Source organism: Protomyctophum bolini, assembly GCF_963924005.1.
Source record: "Protomyctophum bolini genome assembly, chromosome: 20".
NCBI classification, from domain to species: domain Eukaryota; kingdom Metazoa; phylum Chordata; class Actinopteri; order Myctophiformes; family Myctophidae; genus Protomyctophum; species Protomyctophum bolini.
In genome coordinates, this window is record NC_137881.1 from 18,382,239 (window position 1) to 18,398,640 (window position 16,402).

The 16,402-nt window shown below is 43.0% G+C and overlaps 3 protein-coding genes across 3 annotated transcripts in view; 1 reads left to right on the top strand and 2 right to left on the bottom strand.

Moving 5' to 3' along the window:
- On the top strand, positions 1–1,223 carry gpha2 (glycoprotein hormone subunit alpha 2; the record flags this gene model as incomplete). The annotated part of the gene is made up of 3 exons (XM_080792391.1): positions 1–121; positions 428–612; positions 1,119–1,223. 3 exons carry the CDS (start codon positions 1–3, stop codon positions 1,221–1,223), a joined length of 411 nt encoding a protein of 136 aa, XP_080648517.1.
- Positions 1,224–6,142: 4,919 nt separating this feature from the next.
- Positions 6,143–8,779, bottom strand: LOC308335816 (glycoprotein hormone beta-5-like; the record flags this gene model as incomplete). Its single annotated transcript, XM_080793032.1, has 3 exons — positions 8,643–8,779; positions 7,643–7,862; positions 6,143–6,331 (listed from the first exon to the last, which is right to left on the bottom strand). The coding sequence occupies exons 2-3, from the start codon at positions 7,859–7,861 to the stop codon at positions 6,143–6,145; spliced, it is 408 nt and encodes a 135-aa protein (XP_080649158.1). The 5' UTR covers position 7,862; positions 8,643–8,779.
- A 4,938-nt stretch (positions 8,780–13,717) lies between these two features.
- Positions 13,718–16,402, bottom strand: part of ppp2r5b (protein phosphatase 2, regulatory subunit B', beta) — a gene marked incomplete at both ends in the record, with an annotated part of 56,036 nt that continues 53,351 nt past the window's right edge. The window contains 2 exons of the mRNA XM_080792244.1: positions 13,718–13,973; positions 15,592–15,693. Coding sequence (XP_080648370.1) covers positions 13,718–13,973; positions 15,592–15,693 — 358 coding nt within the window. The remainder of the gene's footprint in view (positions 13,974–15,591; positions 15,694–16,402) is intronic.

Below are 16,402 nucleotides of genomic sequence, written 5' to 3' on the forward strand. Positions count from 1 at the left end.
ATGTCCCTGTGCACAGCCTCTCACGTTTGCCTGCTGGTCCTACCAGTGATGTCATTGCTGCTTCTCTTCTCGCCCATTGGCTGGAGCTACGAAGGCCACACCCCAGGGTGTCACCTTTATCGTAAGTTACCGCACACGCACGCACGCACAGTGTCTGTGTGTGTCTTTTTGTGTCTGACGGCAGACACAAAAAGATCACAAACATGGAAAGATTTTTTTTCCTTCAAACATAACATAACATCGCCTATGCTGGAGAATGGTCGTTCCACCACATAATGCACAAAAATCACAAAAAACTGCATGTCCTCTCCCGGACAAATTAGTTTTGAACACCACCAGAACATCAGACCACATGCACTCATCCTCATTCATCCCTATTTCCCTAACTAACCTCTCACTCTCTCCCCCTCCCTCCTTGTCTTTACAGCCTTCAACGTGACCATCCGTAGTGACCGACGCGGGACGTGTAAGGGCACCCACCTGGTCTACGCCTGTGTGGGCTACTGTGAGTCCAGCGCCTTCCCGTCCAGGTACTCTGTGCTGGTGGCATCCAACTTCACACACAACATCACCTCTGCTTCACGATGCTGCACCATCAGCAAGGAGGCTAAGGTGAGCCGAAGGAACCACCAACTAAGGGAGGGAGGGAAGGGAAGGAAGGAAGGAAGGAAGTAAGTGGGGATGTATAGCAAAGGATAGGTTTTGGATTGGAGGAATTGCTAAGTGAATGGAGGGAAGATGTCTAGGTGACTTGATGTATGGATGGATTAGACTAGCAGTGGTTCTCAAACATTTTCCTGTCAAGGACCCCCAATATGTATTGGGCTGGGGACCCCCATCTTAAAAGATTTTGTCTCAGGGACCTGTTAAAGTTTAACTGATTTTGAATGCATTAACTAATTTAGCTGGAGCCCCTGCATGGAAACCCCCACTATAGGTCTCTTGGCGGGTCCCGGACCCCACTTTGAGAACCACTGGAGTATATGGGACAGATTGATAGATGAGAGAGAGATTGGTAGATGGCTGTAATACTGTATCACCTCACGCTATACTATACGGTACTGTTGCTTCCAATCGCTTCATCATGTCCGCTAATTGTTTGCTCCACTCCCCCCCAGATCAAAGTTCGCCTGGACTGTCCTCGAGGACGTCACCATGACAACATGGAGATCCTGACGGCGAGGGCATGCCGCTGCGACATGTGTCGCAAGTCACGCTACTGACAACGCCAAGGATCACCACACTTTAAAGCTCCTCGCCAAAGAGACTCGGGGTGCAACAATTAATCAAACGAATCGATTTAATCGATTATAAAACAATTATTGGTCTCCATTTTGGACATGTCATTATTTGTGAAAGGTTTCCTTTTTGTATTTATGAGCTCAGTGCTCACAACATGTAGTAAGCTTGTTGCGACCGAAAGGTCGCATTTACTATGACACTACTACCTGTCAGTGTCACTCAAAATCCCCATACATGGAAATGCCCCCATATATGGTGGCTAGGTATGACATCTGATGTCATAGTAAATGCGATCTGCTGTCGTAATTAAGCCCATATATGGAGTACCCTGATGTCATCAACATTGGCCAGCAACTCTACATCTGACCTCAAACCCTTAGATCTCCATATATGGATATATGTCAGAACCTATTCTGACATTCCATATGTTGATCCTTCACCATCCATCCTTCCTCTTTGATGTCTCCCTTTTGACCGATACCTGTCCATTCAAACTGTAGACGGGCCTGCCCCAAAGTTATTAGTGCAGCCACGCCCTGGCGAAAACTAGAGTTCTCAACAGGCCCAAAAGTTAAGGCCCAGCCCTCATCAAACCCCAAAAAGGGCGAGGTCGCTTCTCTCCCTTAGGCGACTTACTGGTAGGTCTATTATCTTTTTTCGCATGACACTGTTATGCACAGAAATATTAAATAACTCATGCTTAATGGATTAATTGATAATATTCGATATATAAAAACCTGCTTCTCAATTATTTGAGTAATCGATAAATAACTAATAAAGAACAGCCCTAAAGAACAACAACAAACAATAACAAGTGTCCATGAACTGGCATGCAACTGGCATGATCTCTCACAAATATACAGTTCTCTCACCGGCTGTCTCTCCAGCATTTATATGACTGCACCGTTCTGCTCAGTGTGTGTTGCTCCTGTTTGGATGCTCACTGCTGTTTCTCATGGAGGTTTGTGTGTTTGTGTAGGATTCCTCCTCTCTTCCTGTGTTTGGCCAACGCCCTACTCTCAGGTGCAGTGAATGCACTGATGCTGATTAGTGAGGCAATTGGGGAGTGAGTGAGTGACAATCAGCTGAGTGTCAGTGGCAATGATTGTCAGTCCAGATTTAACCCTTTGCTCTCCATTTCTCCAAGTTGACTTCACAACAAGAGACAATCACCTTTCAACCTTTCACAATGCCTTGTGTTGTGAGCTTGTACTGTAGATCAGCTATTTTCACCTGTTATGACATGTCCAGAATAGAGACACTAGGGTTCATGTGGTTAATGCTTCAAACTCTTTTTTTGCAGACATGAGGGAACTTTTTCTTTTCTGAACCTTTTTGAAAATTGTATTTATTTAAAATGAAAAAGTATTTAGCACTCCTACAACAGGCCCAGTGTGTTATTTAAAATCTTTTTGATTAAAGAGTAAACAGTAGGCTTGTTGGAGAGGAGAAGAACGAAAACACTGCACTGAAATGCACAATTATGGCATTTATTAAAACAGAATGAAAACTCTGGGTGGGGTGACATTCCTTCAATACAACAGAAAACACGATTTAGTTTCATTTATGTAAAAAGAAAATGCATACAGATAATGGTTTTACTGCAAGTGGGTGAGAAGGTTGATAGTTGAAACTATAGGTTTTGGCTCATACATACATGTTGAAGTGGAGTTCCCCCTGTGAACAATGTTATTGACATGAATTCTTACAATTATTGTCCAACATAAGCCCGATTTACACTTTGTCGTACGACGTGTCGTGCCGAAACTAGCCAACCTATACGGTCATAAGTCTCATGTGACTATACGATGGAGCAGTGTTGTTTTTGTCGACTAAAACGAAGACGACATTTTTTCGTCTACTACCTTTTTTCACTGACGAAAACTAAATGAAAACTGCAGCTATTATGACTAAAACTAAGCTAAATGTATTGACAATTTCATCAACAGATAGAAACTAGACTAAAATGTTAGGAAGGGACTAGTGGACGAGAGATCCAGTATAAGTAATTTTACACTTGGTTGCATGCTGAAAATAGCTGATCTGCAAGCTCACAACACGTCACGCTGCGACGCGTTGTGAGCTTGTACATGTGTTAGTCTAAAACTAGACTAACACTAACACATTCCAGCATTGCAGGTGACTAAAACTAAATGAAAACTATTCAAGGCACTATGACTAAAACTGAAAACTGTATACAAAAGATTTGCTGCCAAAAACAACACTGCGATGGAGCATAAATTAGGGTTTTTGCCATCATTAATGTAATTTGAATATGCCACTTGAATGAACTTGAGACTGGAAAACTGCATGTACATTTAACCACTAAACATAAATCAGACACTAACGAATGTACAAAGCTTTATTTATATTTATGAATTTGAACATAGGACATTTCTGTAAATATCTAGAGAAAAGAGAATGGTGGTGACGTTGACATGGACAAGGAGAACGAATGCACTGTACTGTACCAATTTTGAATAAATCGTTATTGTATAAAACCATGTAAACTTTGACTGCTTTTTTCCAAACACTGACTGTGTTGCTCATACTTGGTTCAACCTGAAAGCAAAGACCAAACACAAACCCAAGTATCCCGCACAGAGAAAAGCATTGCAGGCTTGTAATCGGTTCTGCTTGTATGACCTTGTATGATCATTATTTTCAGACAGCCAGCAATGAGTACACACTCACAAAGTCTCTGTGACACATCTAGGGGCCGCAATCTGCATTCAAAGATTTTCCTATAGAAGCTTTGTCATTGGTCGATTTGCCTAGTGTCTACTTCCTGAGTCAAAAATAAGCCTGAAGAAAAATAATAACATTTTTAAACAGCCGCTTCCCTGCGTGGCACACTCAGAAAATTATAATGTTTGATGGAATGCTGTAATTGAAATGAGCGTTGCAAATAATACTGAACAAGTTCATCATGTGTTTCCTCTGGTTAAGCCTGGAAACAACTAGAAGAGATGCTCACCCTGCCACCGCTTGACCTGCACAGCACAAAGCATGGAATATGAACTATTGTTTCAGCCAGTTACAATGTCCATTAATTGCCTTTGGAGGAATGTTTGTAACAATAGAATATTTGTTCAGGTAATACAGAAAGTAATAGGCCAGTTTATAGTACTAGTAACTAAGGGGGACAACATGATTGGATTAACCAATGCTCTGATCATGTAAACCGAGGAATCCTACCAAATGATCTGTATGGAGTTGATGAGAACATTTACCGGTAATTATTCATTAACTTTTTTCTTCCTTCCTTCAATCTAGACAACCAATGTTTGTCTGTCTCCATTGTGGCAGCATCCTACATGTTACGCCGGGGCTCCACCGGGCACGTCAGTGTTGCGTCTCCGTCACCGCCAGGGAATGTTCCCTTTTTAATCAATGAAGGGTGGCTCCACTGCCTACGATGCGTTGCTTTAAAATTGACCTGGTTCGTTTTTTGACGCACGCACGCGTCCAGTGGAGCCCCGGCGTTAGAGAGGAGCTCTGGCAGGAAAGCCAGAGCAGTCTTGCCAGCCTCATCTCTCCCGGGGTAGTAGTAGTGTAGTAAGTGTGAGCCTTGCTGAGCCATGATGAGGCCCATATGGGCAGGACTCAGGAGCCTATCTCCTGTTTCAGCTTGTTTCAGCTTGATGTACAAGTACACCCCCTGGACATGACTAGTATGTCGTCGCCAATCCAACCCTTGATTCTGAGTGCCAAGCAGGGAGGCACTGAGTCTTTGGTATGACCCGGACCGGGGATCGAACCCCGACCTCCCAGTCTCAGCTCTGGTCTGGTGAATAATAAGTAGTTCCGGTCATGTAAAAATACATTAACCCACAAAACTAGCGTCATTTGTATCGTTGACCTAATTTCTACCAGAGCAACCTTTGTTCAACTTTGACCCTTGTGTCATTTGGAGCTATTTGTTGTGTCCAGCATCACTACTCCAGCAGCAGCACTAAACCATAATTCCATGATGTGACAAGGGGGTCAAAGTTTAACCAAAGTTGCTCTATATGGTAAAAATAGATCAACAATACAAATGACGCTAGTTTTGTGGGTTCATTTATTTTTAACTAGACTTGTACGTGCCCGTCTGCCACCGGCCTACTTGAGAGCGATGCAACTACTTGAGAGCGATGCAACTTGGGAACCTAATATGTACCAGTCTGCCTGTGTCTGAAGAGTGCAAACTGACTGTGAAAAGTGGAGTGGTTAAGTAATCAATTTGCAGGTGTGGGGTTGCCATGGCAATCAATTGGCTGAGGCAGAGGCTGTAAATTGCACAGGTAAGGGGACTTTGGGGCCATTAGGCCCACTGGCCCAGTCTGACCAGAGCCTTTTGTGGTGGTTCTGGAGAACCGTGGGTCCGACCGACTCGATAACGGGCACTGCACTCCCTGCGGGGGTGTGGAACGCGTGTGTCGAATGTGAGGTCGGTGGGGCAACCGGTTCTCGAGTTACGTGGATTACAGACACGCACGCAGACAGAGACGTGGCACATTTATAGTTAGATGAGTGGCCCCCAGTTCCTGTCACCAAATGACCATACACTACTTAATATTCACCAAAACCAGACCAGAGCATGACAGCCGACGGGACTCAGGAAATCAATCAATACCTTTGCAATCACTATATTAACGGCAAGTATTTCATCCAGCTTTAAGTCCAAAAATCTTATATAACCCCTTTGAAGTACAAAATGTACTGCAGATCTCCAATAAACCCCAGGTCGATAATAGGGTTCAAGTGATTGACGCACACTCACACAGAAAAGATCATCACACTCTATAAAAGCCAGTGTTTCATTTTGTATTCGTAGTCTTAGCATATTATCGCCATTTTATTAGAGATGGAAGATTCTTGGCACCACAGTACATCTTCTTAACAAACAAAAGTGCCGTCAGAAAGTCTCACACTCTGTGTCTTGTGTGGAGCAGACGGCACAGTGGCAGTGCAGTGCCATGGGGTAGTGGTACAGTGGCGAGACGTCGGGCTGGCAGCCTGCCAGGCGCACGGTCATTTGGCGCGCGCGGCTGTACGTGCACACGCGGTGGTGACGGTGGATGTAGGGAGGGTCCGGCACAGGCCTCTGTGGAACACACCAAGTAGTACACACATGAATGAGGGTGGTATACAGCGTGCGTGCGTGCGTGAATAGAAACAAGTACATTTTTAAGGGATAAAAAGTACCTTTCACAATAAAAGCAGAAGGATATGCAACATCTGTGGTTCTCAAATGGGGGCACTACAGGTACGTGGTACGCGGTGAGAGAAAGTGGAGATGCTATAAAATAGCAGATAAATGTTTTTGAGCAGCTTGTAGCCTACTTTTTTGCATGGCCCTGTAGTATATATGGCAAAGTAGGGTAAAAAAGGTCCTACTTTGACCCATAAATCAGGAAAAGGAAGCCAAATTATATTAACATACTATACAGATTGGTTAAAATAACATTTTTCATTCTTTGCTCGTGCATATCTCGGCTTCAACCGGAACTTCCAGAAGTAAATAATAACGTTTTTTCTTCAACATAACACAGTACTTTTAACCAAGCGGCATAGCTCTAAGTCTAAACAGTCATAGCTCTAAACACTTGAAAAAATGTCCTCGTATTCAAGACATCAAGGGGTGAGTAAAGAATAGAAATAAAGTCATGTCTTGGGTGAACTATTCCTTCAGTCAGGGAGGAGCACAACCTGAACAGCTCCTTATTGCCTTGGTGCTCTGCTCAAGGGCTCCTAAATGGTACTACTAGGCTGAGTAAGTGGAATAGTAAGAGAGTGGCAACACGCTTTGATCTCGCCGCAAAGAGGGTGCCTATGGGCTATAGTTCCAAACATTGGAACTATCCCATCGAGATAGAATGAGCACTTCTGCATTCCATTGTTACAATGGGAGTCAACGCTAGTGTCGCCACTCTCTTACAATTCCATTCAGGTAGTGGGTACCAGAGTAATATATTAAGAGAGACAGTGGCAACACTATAGCGTTGAATCCCATTGTAACGAATGTGGAAGTGCTCAATGGGATAGTTCCAGCCATAGGAGCGATGTTTGGAACTATAGCCCATAGTGCCCAAAGCCCTGCTTTGCGGTGAGATCAAAGCGTGTCGCTACTCTCCTACTCTACACTCTGGTGGGTACTAGGGTCTGCTATTTCCCCCCAGACTATACATTTCCGACGGGACTCAAATTGTCATGGTCCCAAGCCTGAATGTGAGTTACAGCAGTGGTTCTCAAAGTGGGGTTTGGGGATCGCCAGGGGTCCTTAATTGAGGGGTTCCAGGGGGCTCCCAGCAAAAAGAAATGAGGAACAATTTAAGGCAAGGCCAAATAGATATCAATTTGGGGATCCTTGACATGCGACAGACTTTAAGTGAGACTCAATGATAAGTGTTTATACCTCCCAGGTGTGGCAGCGACCCCAGCAAGCCTCTGTGGTCACCTTCTGTCCCCTGCAGCCAGGCTTCTGAGCCATGAAGGAGAACTCTCGCACCGCGCAGCCTCTGAAGCCGTGAAGGCTCGTCGTCGTTGTCGTTGTTGTAGTCACCGCCACACATAACACAGCTGTCCCGACAACCAGGAGAAACAGGAGTGAGAGACAGTGGGAGCAGAAATGCATCCTGGAGGAGAGAGAGGCAGAGATTAAACAGAGATGGAGAGAAACAGACAAAAGTAAAGTAAACATCCTACTCTCCTTATAAGGGCAGCCTAAAACTACTCATAGCCAACTACCATTCCTATATAGGCAACATATTATGTAACTCGTGAAATATCTTCATAACTGCGTGAGCTTTAGTTCAAAAATATGCTTAATGTGAATGCAGCCAATACATTTGGCCAGGAGATATACCGGTATACATAATGTATTCTGGAATAGATTTCGTTTTCTTCAGTGCCCTGCCCTCTAATGGCCGTTATGGCTACTGCATTGCCGTGGGTACATGATGCGTAATGATGAGAGGGCTCAGAACTGAGGATAGTGCACTATTCAACAACTTACAAGAATTCATCAAGCTATTTTCATTGTTTTTAGAGAGACAGTGTTTTTAAGTTAACTATTGCAATAGGTCATCAAAAGTCTATTTTACACTACGTGGCTATGACTATTAAACGTAGGCTGTTCATTTAAAGAAATGTTCGTCCGCTTCACCTGATCATTGGTAATTTGGCACCGCAAGTCAACACGCGCAAGAAAAAAGTTATTATATTTATAACACCGTACAAAATAACTAACATTGCCAAAACAACGTTGATATCATGTTAGTAAAATAAGCAATGCAGGCAATAACGTTTGAGAAAACAATACGTGTTTAATATAACCTAGATTTGGCAGAAATTCATACTAGCTTAACGAGATATACCTTTAGGCGGAAATGTTCAATAATGTATGATGATCCTACCTTTTGTTTCAGCTGTCAAGGAGTTTTCAGCAGTTTCAAATCCTCTGTTCTCTCTCTGTCTCACTGCAGTGTGTGTGTAGCTTCCAGCAGTAGAGTAGATGTCCCGCACAACAATCAGGGAATGGAACCAATCTGTCCTTGTTGTTGTTTTTAGAAAGCCATTAGGGCGGACGGACTGTCTGACATCATAGCAATTATAATGAAATGCCATTAGAGTCCCCATGAAGCCAGAAATAATGGCGACTCCCTGGAAAATACAGATGCTTGTCAATATTGTCTTAACCTCGTCTGACTGTATCTCTGTCTCTCTGCGCGTGTGTGTGTGCGTGTGTCTCAAATGTATAGCTATGCTGATACGGTATTGGGTATTGGTAAGAGCAGCCTGTGCGTGTATATATAGCGCGCGCGCGCACACACACACATACACACACACACACACACACACACACACACACACACACACACACACACACACAGACCTATTTCTGGTATCTTAAAAAGAATAATCATTGACACGTTTTATGATTTTAAGTGTTAAATTGTGCTCTGAAGAGAATACAAGGGTACGCTGCACTGTAATGTGTTAATGGCCATCCAAAGCTGTCAAAAATGTAAGAAACTCACCATGTTTCTGTGCAAGGCATTGTTGCACAAGGCAGGCATGCTTATGGACCAAGAGATTAAATTACCAAGATTGATTATGGATTTGTTGAATTGAAATCAAAATACAACATCCAGTCCCTGACGACACGAAACAGCAGAGATTAAGACACACATAAATAAAAAACAGCACTCAGACACCCCAAGTGTTTTCTCAAAGTGAAGTTTCATTTCTAGCACATAGGGTACTTTTCCCTTCATTCTACCCCCCCACCCCCCGCCCTCCCCATATCCTGTAATGTTACATACAGCAGTAATCCATTCTACATTCAACACCCCCCCCCCCCCACCCATACACACACACACACACAGCTGTGTTGGTCCCCAAAATATACATCATCTCCATCACCGTCTTTCTCGTCATCATCATCATTATCTCTATAGGTTTTCCTTCAATATGACAAACACAGACCATCATGGGCAGCCAGTGCAAATCTAGAGATTCAGTGAAATTGCTACGAAATGCGGTTGTAGTTAAAATTATATTCTCCATCCCGCTAATGTTGCTCTGACTTATTGCCATTCTCTCCTTTCCCAAGTTCTACTTTGTATTTCTTTCTCACAACCGTTTCCTCTTTCCTCTCATCCCTCCTTTCATTAAGACTGATGGGTTTGGTTGTTATTAAGGGCTACTTTCACTCGAGTCATTACTCATCACTGTACACTTCCTCTGTCAAGAGAGATGCAAATGCTCCATATAATGGTCCGGTCTGGACAAGACCAGTACCACAGAATAAAAGCTGTGTACAATAAGTTGTCGATTCAACATCTCTGCATGAACACACTCTCTCCATCTCTCTCTCTATCTCTCTTCATTCTCCTTCTGCAATGTTCTGGAGTGAATTCTAGAATGGATTCTGGGACTCCAGATCACAGAATTCCAGAACGGCCATTTATGTAGAATAGCAAGTGTTGAGGAGGGGGGGTTATTTTATTTTCTTCTCCCAGGTCGACTGACAATGACAATCAAGAGGTGCGGTGTCACCGGTGTGTAAACTAGCAAAAATAAATCACAAATTAAGCCCTCCTTTTCTTCTGAAATGATCCTGAATGAAAACGGTTTGGGAGTCCAATCGAATACTTTAGATTGTTTAATTCTCGTCTGCCTGGATTACCAGTCAGATGGATTTAGATTATACATTTTGGAACATGTTGACAAACTCAGTACTCGGTTACCAAACAAATAATTTATCTGGAGAAGGAACCCCTATTGGTCCAAAATACTGTGAAAAGGACACAGCCAACTTTTTATAGACTCAGTTTATGGTTTGATGTGATATGCTATTCACTAAACATGTATTTTGGGTTAGACTACTACTTGTTTTAGGGGATCTCAGCAACTCTTCACTTTAGACCATGTTCTTAAGAGAACATTTAAAATAATATAAAATATAAAACAACTGCTGGTTTGAAGGGTTCTGAACATTTGGTTACTAAACTACCAAGCAACAAGCTTAGCTCAGTGTCTTGAGCATAAATGCAACAATCAATCAAAAGTTAAGTTACATTCAGATTCAAACCCTGTTTGGAGAGAAGGAGAGAGAGAAATAATAAGCAAAGAGAGAAAGAATTGTCCTCTCCTCCTTAGTCACTATCCATACAAATCTCTTGTTCATCCTGGACACGCAAGCACACACACACACACACACACACACACGCACACACGCATGCCGCACCCGCTCACACAGCCTGACCATTATCGTCAAATAAAGTACCAATTCCTGATCAAATAGAAAATAAATAGCATCAGTATCAGTTTACACAAAATGAGCAAGATAATACAAAAAACAAGGAGAAAAAAAAAACTTAAATACAAAAACATAATCATTTTCATCAAATGAATTTACACGTATAGTACCTTTAAGACAATGTGAATATCAAGGACATAGAGCTCAACTGGAGTCAAACAAAGAGAGAACACACATATCCTGAAAGAATGAAAATATTGCTAAAATAAGTTTTTTTTTTTTGTCCCCCCCCCCTTCTACATCCCAATCGTCCATTGTAATGGTCAGACAAGAATAAACAGATGTTTGTTGTGTTCACATTGAAAACAAAGTTATTGTCGCTCCCGCGTAGCAGCACTATTAGTCTGCTGAGCTCAAGAGGAATATAGATGCTCCAAGGTTTGGAAATCAAACTGGATTTCTGTGTTTGTCTTTTGGCTTTCCAAACACTTGTGGTGCAATTCATTCTTGTTAACAGTGGCATCCATGTTAGGTATAGGGTTTGCCGCTCTTTCTCTGGGTCTGAAAAGGTTTTCAGCTCGTTTCTCGATTGCAAAACTTCAAACCAAATGTTACACAGGGTTGAATGGGGCATGTCTGCGATTTGTTCTAAACACAGAATAAAACATTTTTTTACACCGACATACTAGTATTCATCTAAGTTCACTAAAACATCAGCCTAAAACAAGGTAGTATGTTAGATGTTCTTTCGTTCTACTGCAACACCCCATTACATTACACCAACCGCACCACAAATATCCGAAAAAAGAGCGACAAAAAATCCAGTTCCATTCCTCCCTACAAGGTCTGTTAAAGGGGATTTAACCCTGGATTTGATCATTATAGTCTCCTCATACAAGCACCATGACGTGTAAATTGAGACACTGGGGCAGACTTCCCCTCTGAGGTTTCTGCTACACTTTAGTGTTTTTTTTCTCTTCTTCCCAATAGACACTACAGAAATATCCAGAGACAAATGTATACGTATGTATATACTGTATATCACATACCCAGAATTTACTCGTCCTGGGAGTGGAAAGTGGCAAAAGGACAGACTGATGATAACTAATATCAGCCCTATAGGGCTTATACGACGGCAGCTTTGTCGGTGCAGGCTAATGTGGTGTCATCACGTGCTGCACTGTCACTCAGTGACCTTGATGCTGCAGTTAAGGAAGTCAGGGTGTCAAAGATGGCCACCATGCTGTGTTGATCAACTGTTATTTTATCCTTGCCTTTGTGGACAAAATAAGGCTCAGGGTATGTGATAAACAAACTATCTTCCAGCCATTCATCACTGCCTTTTGGTAATCAGGTTGGATGGCATTCCCCAGGCAATGAGGAATGCCTGGGTGATAATCTATATATATGGGCTATAAAAAACATCATCATCATCATAATCATCATCATCAGTAGTACTTATAAGAGTTGAGTAGTAGTAGTAGTAGTAGTAGTAGAGTAACAAGTAAGAAGAAGGAACGTTATCACTAGCATTGTCTTCTTTGTCACTGGTTTGGTTAACCTTTAGGGCCAATATCGGATCATATCCTTGGGATGGAACCTCACGGCGAAGGGGGAGGAGTTCTGAGGTTCCATTAGAACTGCATCATGGATGAACAGGAAGAGGGGAGTGTGCGGATCATCTGTGTGCGCATGTGTCCGGATTAGCTTTGGAACTAAATAGAATTAAAAGGGTGTACACATATGGTGTGCGTTGCATGATTTTTGGTACGTTAAATTAGTTGTTTGTAGATTGTTACAAGGAATGACCAGCATTTGTGCCAGTAGCTATTTGTGTCTGTCTGTATCTCTCAACATATAGCTAAATGTACCCATGTCTATGTACAATGTGTGTATTATTCTGTGCCTGCCTGTTTCCCTACAGTGATATGCTCTCTGTGTGTGTGTGTGTGTGTGTGTGTGTGTGTGTGTGTAAAGGTATGTGTAAATGCAGCGATACTTTTTTGGACAGTTGTGTGAAACTGGTTGGGGGGTCTTTTCTGTTTGCAAATCAGTGTTTCCGACCAAAAGAGGAATAGCAATCAAAAGTGCAAATGCTCAGGCATCAACGGGTTGCATGCTAACTCATGATAAGAGACCTGATGTTTACCTTCTAGCCTCAGCAACATCGGAGGTTCCCCAGAAAACAGACTTTTTGAAAATAAATAAATAAGAAATGCCGTCTGCACTTTTGAATGATATCCAATGTTTTGATCTGATGGATGTACAAGGAAAGAAAAAGGGGGAAAAAAAGAAAAAGACCCAGTTTCTCCCAGTTCCCTTCCTGACTGTCAGGGGTAAAGACAGCAAGGCTGTACATAGTTTCACAGAGGCCGTTGTTACCTGCCTACCATGCCTAATTTACACTGCGTTGACGAGTCGTGTCGCACGGCAAGATATAGCAGATCTACCAGCTTGGTGAGCGTGAAGATCTGCTACATACTGGCGGTGCAGTGCGACACAGGGCGCACAACCAAGTACGTATAAATCAACCCTTCACTGACACAACGGATTATTTAAAAGGGGGTTTGTTTCATTCTGGTTTTTTGTTTGTTTTCACCCTGATCATCACTGTGTTCCGCCCAGACGTACCCTTATCCATCTACGACATTACGTCCCCCCCTCCCTCCCCCACCACTTGTCTAATAATCCCCCTCGCTCCTTCTGTGCTCCAACGGGCGCCGGGCTCTAACTGGCACTCTCCCCCCCCCCATCTCCGGATGAGGAGGCCGCCACGCCAGGCTCGGTGTCCGGCTGGTCGCCGTGCCCCGCCTGCGGGGACGAGGGGGTCGGGGGGTCCCCCCCCCGCTCGCCGCCACCACCACCCCGCTCCTGGAGGTTCCGCTGGTTCCGGGCAGCCTCGGCGAGCATCTGGAGCTGCCGCTCGCGGTGCTCCTCCAGGCCTCGCCACAGGTCATTGCGCTCCCTCTCGCGCTTCATCTCCCTGGGAGGACGACGGTGGGGGACGGAGGGGGGAGTTAAGAGGTGGCGGTGGAGAAAAAGAAAGCGAGAGGACAGGCTGTCAAGAAGTGAGCGAGACCGGAGCCGTGGAGTTGTACATCAGAGCCGCATTAAGGGGAGTCGCTTCACTCAGACGCTCTCTTTGAAACGGCCGATTGTGTATTTCAACGGTGTGTTGAGTCAGTTGACTATATTTGAAACACTGAAAATACATATAATTTCTATATACGCTTGGTGAGAACGGCTGGAAGGGTCTAGGGCGGAAGTAACGCTCAAGAAGTTATGTTGATGTTGAGCAGAACTGTTTGGATTGGTCGAAAAAGACAGTTTCCGGAGAAGTACATTTGGAAGTTCTGCCGTATATGCCCTGGATGCATGCACCATCTCAAGTCTGATTTACTGTATACTTGGTTGCGCTGTGTTGCACAATAAAAATAACTGATTTACAAACTTGCAATGTATAATGCGTTGTGAGCTTGTGAATCGACTGGTTTTGGTATATAATAATCCTTCAAATTAACATAATTCTTGGCAGATATAGCTCCCAGCTATATCTCGGATATGCTGAAACCATACAGGCCAGCACGCACCCTTAGATCCTCAGGTCAGGCTCTCTTGGAAGTTCCCTCGACTCGCCTGGTCACTATGGGCAACCGGGCTTTTTCTTTTCATCCAGACTCTGGAATGACCTACCTCTGGCTTTAAGGCTAGCTAACTCAGTGTCAACTTTCAAATCACGTTTGAAAACATATTTGTACACTAAAGCCTTTCCTTAGATTTATCATGATGCTCATTTTTTCATGTCCATGTATATGCTTTGGTTCTATTATTGTCTTACACCGTCTATTTTATGCATTTAATTTGATTGTTGTTGGTTATCCCTTGACACTGTAAAGCACTTTGTAAACATTGTTTTCGAAAAGTTTTCGAAAAGTTTATTTTTATATAATATTATTACTGTTCGGCTGACAGCTTTGTCTCATGTTGTGGGCACCACTGTCTTTAACATTTGATTTCACATAATCTAATGTGATGGAGTCAGTGCTCATGTCTCCTTATACCGTCCTCGGTTTACACTTCATCCCATTCAAAATCAAGTCTTTAATGTTGTCTAAGAGGCAAAATGGAAGACAACAGAGAAAAACGACAGAGGGAAAGACAGATGGTTGGAGAAAAGCTTGATTAAAGAATAAAGATGAAGGCCGAATGATGGGAATTCAGTGTGGTAACATTTGTTTCATTAAGTATTTGGAAAGAAGGAGTTGGAGGGAGAGAAAAATACAGAGAGAGAGAGAGAGAGAGAGAGAGAGAGAGAGAGACACTGAAAGAAAATTCTGACAAACCACAAAGGATAAAGGCAGAGAAAAATATGAAATATAATGCGCTGCATATTTGAGAAATGACTAAAATAAGACTTCTCTCCCTCCTGTCATCAGGCTCTCACATATACGTACACTTACATTCTCGGCTCACACACACGCACACGCGCACACACGGACACGCACACACACGCACACACACACACACACACACACACACACCCACACACACACACACACACACACACACACACACACACACACACCATGAGTCACACTCACTTCTGTTTCTCCACTTTGTAGGAGGCAGTGAGGTCATCAAACAGTTTGCTGTTCATCTCCATAAAGGTCTTCAGCACGTTGTAGATCAGAGACACTATGGTCCTACCGTGACAAAGACGGACGGACAGAAAGACGAGCGGACAAGGAGAGAGAGAGAGGAGATCATTAATGACAATTTGCTGCTCATCCCTGAATGAATGCTTTGTTCCGCTCGACACCAATCTCTTCACTGAATATAGCTCATCTACAAGCTTATTTGCATTGCTTTGTGTAGAAGGTCTATTTTTGCAGAGTGTTCACCTATTATGACTTGCCCAGAATAGGGACGCTAGTAGTTAATCTACACTTTCAAAATGCACAGTAAAATGACTGTAAAATGTTTGCATGTGTCACTATCCTTCGCCGAGTGGGTTGGATTTACTGTAACTTTAAAGAGTTATCATCACCATGCTTAGGGAGCAAACATTTACTCAACAAGTGTTGATTTTGTCGACTAATACTATGACAAAAAATGTTCGTTGACTAAATGGAAACTAAATGAAAACTAAGCTATAGTATACGATTACTAAAACTAAGACTAAATATTAAATATATTGACAATTTCGTCAACAAATAAAAACTAGACTAAAATGTTAGGAAGGGACTATAGTGGACATCACATTACAAGAGATCCAGTATTCATTTTACACTTGATTGCATGCTGAAAATAACCGATCTACAAGATTACATTGCGTCGCTGCGCAACACGTTGTGAGCTTGCAGATCGACTATTTTCAGCAAGTGTGCAATTCCCAGGTGACTAATATGTGAC